Source organism: Megascapheus bottae, chromosome 36 (assembly GCF_031878675.1).
Source record: "Megascapheus bottae isolate mThoBot1 chromosome 36, mThoBot2.hap1, whole genome shotgun sequence".
Classification (NCBI taxonomy): domain Eukaryota; kingdom Metazoa; phylum Chordata; class Mammalia; order Rodentia; family Geomyidae; genus Megascapheus; species Megascapheus bottae.
This window is the reverse complement of record NC_143544.1, coordinates 7,401,900-7,410,455: the sequence shown is the minus strand read 5'-3', so window position 1 is coordinate 7,410,455 and position 8,556 is coordinate 7,401,900. Positions and strand designations below refer to the sequence as shown.

At 53.7% G+C, this 8,556-nt stretch overlaps 2 protein-coding genes across 2 annotated transcripts; one reads left to right on the top strand and one right to left on the bottom strand.

Annotated features, from left to right (window-relative positions):
- Positions 1-1,292: 1,292 nt before the first annotated feature.
- On the bottom strand, positions 1,293-5,331 carry Polr3k (RNA polymerase III subunit K). Its single transcript, XM_090324583.1, has 3 exons — positions 5,172-5,331; positions 4,193-4,280; positions 1,293-1,852 (listed from the first exon to the last, which is right to left on the bottom strand). The coding sequence occupies exons 1-3, from the start codon at positions 5,280-5,282 to the stop codon at positions 1,725-1,727; spliced, it is 327 nt and encodes a 108-aa protein (XP_090180709.1). The 5' UTR covers positions 5,283-5,331; the 3' UTR covers positions 1,293-1,724.
- Positions 5,332-5,530: 199 nt separating this feature from the next.
- On the top strand, positions 5,531-8,164 carry Snrnp25 (small nuclear ribonucleoprotein U11/U12 subunit 25). The gene is made up of 5 exons (XM_090324582.1): positions 5,531-5,720; positions 6,387-6,477; positions 6,694-6,799; positions 7,289-7,363; positions 7,814-8,164. Exons 1-5 carry the CDS (start codon positions 5,679-5,681, stop codon positions 7,869-7,871), a joined length of 372 nt encoding a protein of 123 aa, XP_090180708.1. The 5' UTR covers positions 5,531-5,678; the 3' UTR covers positions 7,872-8,164.
- The last annotated feature ends 392 nt before the right edge of the window (positions 8,165-8,556 follow it).

The window sequence follows — 8,556 nt, the reverse complement described above, 5'->3', positions numbered from 1 at the left end:
GACCTAAATTTGATTCCTTGGTACCACATACATAGAAAAAGCCAGAAATGGTGCTGTGGCTCAAGTGGTAGAGCTATAGCCTTGAGAACACCCAAGGACAGTGCTCAGGCCCTGAGCTCAAGCCCCAGGACTGGCAAAGAAAAAAATAAAATAAAATAAAAACAGAAATGCTCTTGGAATAAAATTCCTGTGAGAGGGGCGGGGAGTTTTGCCTAATGGTAGATGCTTGCCTAGCATGCACGAAGACCCTGATTCAATTCCTCAGTATGACATACATAGGAAGAAAAAAAAAAAAGCCGAAGTGGTGTTGAGGCTTAACGGTAGAGCTCAGCTCTATCCTTGAGAAAGCCCAAGGACAGTGCTCAGGGCCTGAGCTCAAGCCCAGGATTGGCAAAAAAAAAAAAAAAAAAAAAAAAATCCTGTGAGGCCTACATACACTATATTAACTAATTACATATTTACCATATCCAATGTGCTGTAAATATCTCATTTCCTCCACTTCTTTGAACCTTTTTTAAAAGTTCTTCCAATTTCTCTTTTACTAAGTTTATTCCATGACATCCACATTTACTGTTGATAGGAAGAGACTTCCTTGTGTTACTTTGTCTTTTCTCTCTGCAGACTTTACCACTTTCTTGTCCCTTTTCTTTCTTTTCTTTTTTCCAAGTCCTGGGCTTGAACTCAGGGTCTGAGCACTGTCCTTGAGCTTTCTCAAGGCTACACCTCTACCACTTGAGCCATAGCAACACCTCCAGCTTTGTTTTTTCCTAAGTATGTGGTACAGAGGAACTGAACTGGGGTCTTCATGCATGCTAGGTAAGCACTCTTACCACTAGTATAAACCCCGGCTTCCCTCTTTTATGATCTTCTTTCATGTTTAATTAACTTTTTTCAGTGATATATTTTTACTCCATTCCTTAAGGTTTTCCTGTTTCCCCCAATGTGTCCTGACCAAAACTCAGAATAGCCAGGTTCCAGTGACTGATGATGGCTAAGGATGGGAGGACTGTGATTTGAGGCTAACCCTAGCAGAAAAGCTCACACAATACGTTTTTTTTTTTTTTTTGCCAGTCCTGGGCTTGAGCTCAGGGCCTGAGCACTGTCCTTGGACTTTCTCAAGGCTAGAGCTCCACCACTTGAGCCTCAGCACCACTTCCGGCTTTTTTTCTATATATGTGGTACCAAGGAATCGAACCCGGGTCTTCGTGCATGCTAGGCAAGCACTTTAACCACTAGGCCAAACTCCCGGCCCACACATTACGTTTTGATTACATAACTTTACAACAGTTGAATCAGCTTTAGTTTTTTAATGTAGTAACCTGTGCAGACATTAGAGTGTGAGGTGGTGATCAGGAAATGTCAACTGACCAGAAAATGTGAACAGTGAATGAATGCACAGGACTTTAAACTACATGCACTTCCTCATAGCGCTCCTCTCACCAAACACAAAATCCCACCAGGTGCTGGTGGATTACCCTGCAATCCACGCTACTCAGTGAACACGCTACTCAGTAAACAGGTATGCACACACACCTCTCTGGACATTCATGATTGCATTTACTGTCTGGTAGATGGACTATGTTTCCTGGCTCACTGGCCCTCTGCTTTCAGAAGGTTTAGCTTCCCACTACAAAGACTGTCAGGACTCTCATCTATTCTAGAAGCTGGGAGTCGCTGCAGGGAAAGAGGGAAGGAGACCATGAGGCAGCCGGGCCATGCTGGACCTAATCCCGCCAGCGGTGTCCACACTGAGCACTGCAGCACTTGTAGAAGGTGGTCATTGGCTCGTCTGCAGAGCGGGTCTGAAGCTGCATGAAGTAAGCACGAGGGTGTTCACACTTGGGACACGGCTCTGAAAATTAAAAAACAACAACAAAAAAACCATGTGATCCACACTACACTAAAACAACGCTCATAATAGAAAAAACTTTTTTTTTTTTAACTCCCAAGCAGTAAAGTCTGAAAGACCCATCTCTGAGAAAATAGCAAATTAGAGGCATGGTTCAAGTAGTGGAGCACCAGCAGTGAGCAAGAAAGCAAACCAAGAGTGGGAGGCCCAAAGCATGAGACCCAGTAACAGCTCAAAAAATTAACTGAAGCCAGGGGTGGTGGCTCAGCCTTAATCCTACTACTTAATCCTAGCTACTCAGGAGGCTGAGATCTAAGAATCAAGGTTCAAAGCCAGCCCAGGCACAAAAGGACCTGAGACTCTTATCTCCAATTAACTTCTAGAAAATGGGAAGTGGGGCTTGGCTCAAGGGTAGGGTGGTAACCTTGAGCTGATGAGTTCAGGGACAGCGCCCGGTTCAAGCCCCATGACCCACCAAAAAAAAAAATTAATAATAATTGAAGGCAATAAAGATGCGTTCTCCCAAACTGTTTGTTTGCTTATTTATTTATTTATTTTGCCAGTCCTGGGGCTTGCACTCAGTATTTGGGCACTGTCCCTGAGCTTCTTTTTGCTCAAGGGTAGCACTCTACCACTTTAAGCCATAGCGCCACTTCCAGCTTTTTCTGTGGATGTGGATGTGGTACTAAGGAATGGAACCCAGGGCTTTATGCATGCTAGGGAAGCACTCTGCCACTAGGCCACATTCCCAACCCTGGGGTCTCCCTTTCTTTTTTTCTTTTTTTTGGGGGGTGGGGGCCTCATGGGGCTTGAACTCTGGGTCTGGACACTGTCCCTGAACCCTTCAACTCAAGGCTACTGCCCTACCCATTGAGCCACAGCCCCATCTCCCCTTTTCTAGTGATTAATTGGAGATAAGTCTCAAATTCTTTAGTTCTTCAGTGCCCAGGCTGGCTTTGAACCATAATCCTCAGATCTCAGTCTCCTGAGTAGCTAGGATTACAGGTGTGAGCCACCTCATTCAGCATTGTCTCCCTTTTTTTAATTTAATTTTATTTTTTGCCAGTCCTGGGCTTGAGCTCAGGGCCTGAGCACTGTCCTTGGACTTTCTCAAGGCTAGAGCTGTACCACTTGAGCCTCAGCACCACTTCTGGCTTTTTTCTACGTATGTGGTACTGAGGAATTGAATCCCGGTCTTTGTGCATGCTAGGCAAGCACGCTACTACTAGGCCACACTCCCAGCCCCTGGTCTCCCTTTTTAATGGCAACTTTACAAACAGTAACATCCTTTCCATAATGCAGTAACATAGAGGAAAGCATAGAGACCTGTGATCTTAAAAACACTCCTCTCCCCCTTCCGCCATGACCTTGAAAACACTCTCTTCTCTCCAATTTTCCACCTTTTGAAATCTCAGTACAGACTGAGCATAACACAGAAGGCAACTACCTTATTCTGCTTTGGGCTGCTATTAAAAAATACTTGAGCCAGGCACAGTGGCCATGCCTGTCATCCCAGCTACTCGGGACGGTGAGATCTGAGGATCAAGGTTCAAAGCCAGCCTGGACACAAAAGAGCCTGACACTTATCTCCAACTAATCTCCAGAAAATGGTAAGTGGGGCTTGGCTCAAGGGTGGGGTGGTAGCCTTGCAGAGCTCAGGGACAGCGCCCAGCACCCAGGCCAACTTCACTGCCCATGACCACACATTTGTCTCACCTTTTCTTCAATGTTCCCTTTGTTCTGACTGTGATCTATGTAAGAATTGAAAGACAAAGGTGTAGGGGCCGGGAGTTTGGCCTAGTGGTTAAAGTGCTCGCCTAACATGCATGAAGACCCTGGTTCGATTCCACGGTACCACATGCATAGAAAAAAGCCGGGAGTGGTGCTGAGGCTCAAGTGGTAGAGCTCTAGCCTTGAGAAAGTCCAAGGACAGTGCTCAGGCCCTGAGCTCAAGCCCAGGACTGGCAAAAAAAAAAAAAAAAAAAAAGACAAAGGTGTAGCCCAGCAGCTTAATAGGCGTGAGGCAATGAGTTCAGTCCTCAGCACCACAAAAATACGTAACTAGAACGCCTTTATGTTTTGGTGGGCTCTGGCCTTTATCACGCATCACTGCTGCTGTCATCAGAGCCGCCATCCGCTGAGTGCCCCTGCCACACTGAGCACCATGAAATCCTCAACCCGGGCATCAAGAGCCACAACCAAAACCTTTAACCCGAGGTCTACCCCAGGCCTGTACGGCTCTAATAGTGGACCGACGCTGCTTCTGGAGTAACTTTTAGGTGGCAAACTCCGTTTCCCATCATTAGCAGCACGGGGAGCGGGGGCAGAGGGCCTCCCTCTCACCTGCAGTGGAGTCTACGTTCTCCCAGGCCGCTGCTCCCCCGAGGACATCGTCCACTTCTTTCAGCTTCGGATACTTCCGGTTTGTTACCTAACGGTAGGAGCAGGTCCTCAGAATCCAAGTCAGCAAGCAGCACCCGCGACATCACTGCTGAATCCGGAGGGAGGGAGGGATGGGAGGGAGAGAGGGACGGGAGGGGCTCCAAAGGGGGAGCCGGGGCGGAGGCCTGGAGCTGAGGGGGAGCCGGGGGCGGAGGCCTGGAGCCGAGGGGGAGCCGGGGGCGGAGGCCCGGAGCTGAGGGGGAGGCGGAGGCCTGGAGCCGAGGGGGAGCCGGGGCGGAGGCCTGGAGCTGCGGGGGAGGCGGAGGCCTGGAGCCGAGGGGGAGCCGGGGCGGAGGCCTGGAGCTGAGGGGGAGGCGGAGGCCTGGAGCCGAGGGGGAGCCGGGGCGGAGGCCTGGAGCCGAGGGGGAGCCGGGGGCGGAGGCCTGGAACTGGGGGGGAACCGGGGCGGAGGCCTGGAACTGAGGGGGAGCCGGGGCGGAGGCCTGGAGCTGAGGGGGAGGCGGAGGCCTGGAGCCGAGGGGGAGCCGGGGGCGGAGGCCTGGAGCTGAGGGGGAGGCGGGGGCCTGGAGCCGAAGGGGAGCCGGGGCGGAGGCCTGGAGCTGAGGGGGAGGCGGAGGCCTGGAGCCGAGGGGGAGCCGGGGCGGAGGCCTGGAGCCGAGGGGGAGCCGGGGGCGGAGGCCTGGAACTGAGGGGGAACCGGGGCGGAGGCCTGGAACTGAGGGGGAGCCGGGGCGGAGGCCTGGAGCTGAGGGGGAGGCGGAGGCCTGGAGCCGAGGGGGAGCCGGGGCGGAGGCCTGGAGCCGAGGGGGAGGCGGAGGCCTGGAGCTGAGGGGGAGCCGGGGGCGGAGGCCTGGAGCTGAGGCGCAGACCGCGCCTGGCCCGCGCTCAGGTCCCACCACAGACAGACAGACAGACTCGCCTTGCGGGTGATGTTGTGCACGTAGGGACACGTGTTGCAGGCGAAGCGGTGGCAGCGCTGTCCCTCCTCCACGATCAGCCCGTTCCCGCAGCCGGGGCAGAAGAGCAGCATCGCGCCGCCAGCGACGCCCCGCCGCCGCCGCGCGCGCACCCGGGCCGCGCTCGCCGCCGCGCGCTCCCAGCGGGCCCCGCGCCAGGCGCTTCCCGTCGGTCGGTCTCTCCTTATGATTGGCTATCACAACGCTCCCGCCCTCCAATTGGAGGCGTCTCATTGGTCACCGCCGCCGCCAGCCTCCTGACGGACCAATGGCTGCTCGGCCTCTCCAGGAAGTGCGTCGCGCCTGCGTGCGCGTTCCCTGCGTGACGGCGACGCTCGCTCGGCCCGGCTCCACCGGCCGGAGCCCTGGCGGAGGCGGAGGCCGCGCTGGGGGCTCAGGAGGAGGATGAAGACGAGGAGGAGGCGCTGCCGCACTCGGAGGCCGTGGACGTGTTCCAGGAGGGCCTCGCCATGGTGGTGCAGGACCCGCTGCTCTGCGATCTTCCCATCCAGGTGAGCGGGCGCCGCGCCCCCCGCCCTGGCTCGAGCCCCCAGCCCAGCCGGGGCTTTCCCGGAAACGGGGCACCCGAGATGCCAGCGACCCCGGAGACTGAGACCTGAGGACCGCCGTGCTGGACAGGACAGCCTGCGAGGCGCCTGTCAGGTGGAAGCGCCGCTGCGCCGTGGGCAGCACAGGCTCGGGACGGCGCCCGGGCCCGGGTTCCAGCCCCGGGACCAACACACACACCAGAAGAACTACGATCACGACCAGTTCTGATACCTGCTCAACTCCAGCGCTGCCAGCGCGGAATCCCAGCTCAGGCCAGAGCTCGGGAGCTTGGCATGGGGGCAGGGTGCCCACCGAGTAGGCCTGAAGCCCTGGAAGGGACACTTGTGGCTCAAGTGGCAGGGTGCCAGCCTTGAGCAAAAAGTGTCCAAGAACAGTGCCCAGCAGGCCCTGAGTTCAGGCCCCAGGACTTGGGGGGGGGGGCAGGAAATATATAGAGAGAGACAGAATATGAAAGATTATGGTACGATGACATGGGGGAAAAAATGTGAAACCCTAGTGACAAAGGCCCTTCCTGTCTTTCATAATGAGGCACTACTTTTGGAGCATTGTCATCTGTTTTCTCTTTGTGATGATAAAAAGAGACAGTTTCCACCTCTGGTCATTTCTAGGTTACTTTGGAAGAGGTCAATTCCCAGATAGCACTGGAATATGGCCAAGCAATGACAGTCCGAGTTTGCAAGATGGGTGGAGAAGTAATGCGTGAGTGCTGTCCTCTCCTCCTCCCTGTAGGCCTGAGTTTACACTTGAGCAAGGTGTTAGCCCAGCTTATCTAAGAAGCTTGGGGGAGGGGGGAGCATGCTCAGGAGTACTGAGACCACCATTTGCTCTGCCAAACAAACCAGAGCCAGCAGGTTCTGGGTTCTCTGGCTGTGGCTTTCTACATGGTTCTTCTCCCACGTGTATCCATGGTTGCAGCGGTGGTCGTAGTGCAGAACGCCACAGTCTTGGACCTGAAGAAGGCCATCCAGAGATTCGTGCGGCTCAAGCAGGAGCGCGAGGGGGGCGTTCAGCACATCAGCTGGTAAGTGGAGAGAGCAGCAGCTTCTTCACTGTAACCATTCCTAGGGCTGGGGTGGGAAAACAGAAGCAGCTCCCAGTGTGCACACCCAGGTTCTGTTTCCTGGTAGTGACCGCAGTGATGATCTCAGAGTGATGGTGATACTCACGGGATGACACCTTAGGACATCTGTGTGTCCGCAAGTGGCTTCTGTGGTTATGGGTGGTATACCCCTTCCTTCCCTCACCTGGGTGCTGAGACCCAGGTCTCCTATTGGATCAAGTGTCCTGTAGCTGAGTCTATTGGTTTATCAGTAAGGTACATTGGGACTAGCCACCTCATACAACAACTTGCAGCTGCCTCAGGTCTGGTGTATACTGTGTGCAGGAGAAAAGCCCAGGAGGTAACTACAGCTGTCCTGGGTCCCTAGGGCTGTGTCCCTCAAGCCCTCGTGGTACCATGTGCTCAGCTCGCCCTACCTGAGGGTAGCTTGTGGCTCACCTCTTATTGCAGGTCCTATGTGTGGAGAACATACCATCTGATTGCTGCAGGAGAGAAGCTCACAGAGGACAGGAAGAAGCTCCGAGAGTAAGTTTAGCCCATGTCCCAAACTATAGAGGAACACCTAGTGTGTTGTCCTCCAGGGCACCAACTTCTGCCACGGGAAAGTGACAGGAGGGTCCCAGGCTGGACTGACCCTCCCACAAGGAACCTCTTTAAGGCCTTTCTCATTTGAATGGTGTTTGGACAAGTAGCTCCAAGGGTCCTGCTCATACTCAGCAGCAGTAACCTGGGGCTGCACAGTGCCTGGAAGGAAGCGAGAGCAACATGGCGGAGAATGCCATGCCACTTCTCGGCCTGCCTCGCCTTCCTGGATGCCACAGCCATCCTCCCTTGTTTTTGTTGTTTTGGGATACTGTTTTGGTTTTTTTTTTGGTTGGTTGGTTTTTGTTGTTGTTTCATCTCTCATGTGCTTCCCGCTGAAGACTCACAAGTGACCCTTCCACAGGACAGACACTACCTTTCCTTCTCTTTTAGTTATGGCATCCGGAATCGGGATGAGGTTTCCTTCATCAAGAAGCTTAGGCAAAAGTGAGCCTCATAAAAGGACATCTCTACTAACCGGTGGCCCGGACTTTCCCAGCAAGATGGAGCTCTCCTGTCACTCTCATGTATTTGGCTGGCTGCATCCCTGGTGTATCCCCACAGCAATTACCAGCTTGAACTGAGACGTGCAGGACTAGGGCAGGGCTGGCCTCTGTCCTTTGCTTTCCTAGGAACTTGACCTAAATCTGCCCTTTCCCTGGGCCCTGAAGACTCTGACCACAAAATGATATGGCTAGAGATCTGGCCTTATGTGCAGAATAAACCTATAACCTATTTGCTTCACATTTGGAGATGTCAGAAGGCCATGGTAGCCTGTGTGGGTGGGCTGGATTTGCTGTAGGCAAGAGCTCAGGGTAGACATCTGGTATAAAGGAGTCCTCTAGTCCAAGATGCCACACCTGAGCTGGTGGCCACAGCCCTTAGAGTCTGTTACCTGACCTCCCCAGCAGAGAATAAAAACAAAGCTGATGTGCTTGTGAAGAAACTAGGAACTGCATGTCATGCATGTGGAAGGGGGGTAAAGATAGCGCCTCTGGACTCGGTGCAAGGGGTGGCAGTGGGATATGGGCAGAATACTTCCAGTGTGGGTGTACAGAAATGGGACAGCACGTGCCTAGGTCTGTGTACCAACACTGGATACCTGTTCCTCTAAGGCAGTGGAGCAAGATATGCCC

Excerpts from the sequence above, each read along its gene's own strand:
- Polr3k (XM_090324583.1), bottom strand. The coding sequence starts at position 5,282 with ATGCTGCTCTTCTGCCCCGGCTGCGGGAACGGGCTGATCGTGGAGGAG. Across the intron at positions 4,281-5,171 it reads TGCACAACATCACCCGCAAG|GTAACAAACCGGAAGTATCC; the intron begins GCGAGTCTGTCT and ends TCCTACCGTTAG. Across the intron at positions 1,853-4,192 it reads GAACGTAGACTCCACTGCAG|AGCCGTGTCCCAAGTGTGAA; the intron begins GTGAGAGGGAGG and ends TTTAATTTTCAG.
- Snrnp25 (XM_090324582.1), top strand. The coding sequence starts at position 5,679 with ATGGTGGTGCAGGACCCGCTGCTCTGCGATCTTCCCATCCAG. Across the intron at positions 5,721-6,386 it reads TCTGCGATCTTCCCATCCAG|GTTACTTTGGAAGAGGTCAA; the intron begins GTGAGCGGGCGC and ends GGTCATTTCTAG. Across the intron at positions 6,478-6,693 it reads GATGGGTGGAGAAGTAATGC|CGGTGGTCGTAGTGCAGAAC; the intron begins GTGAGTGCTGTC and ends CCATGGTTGCAG.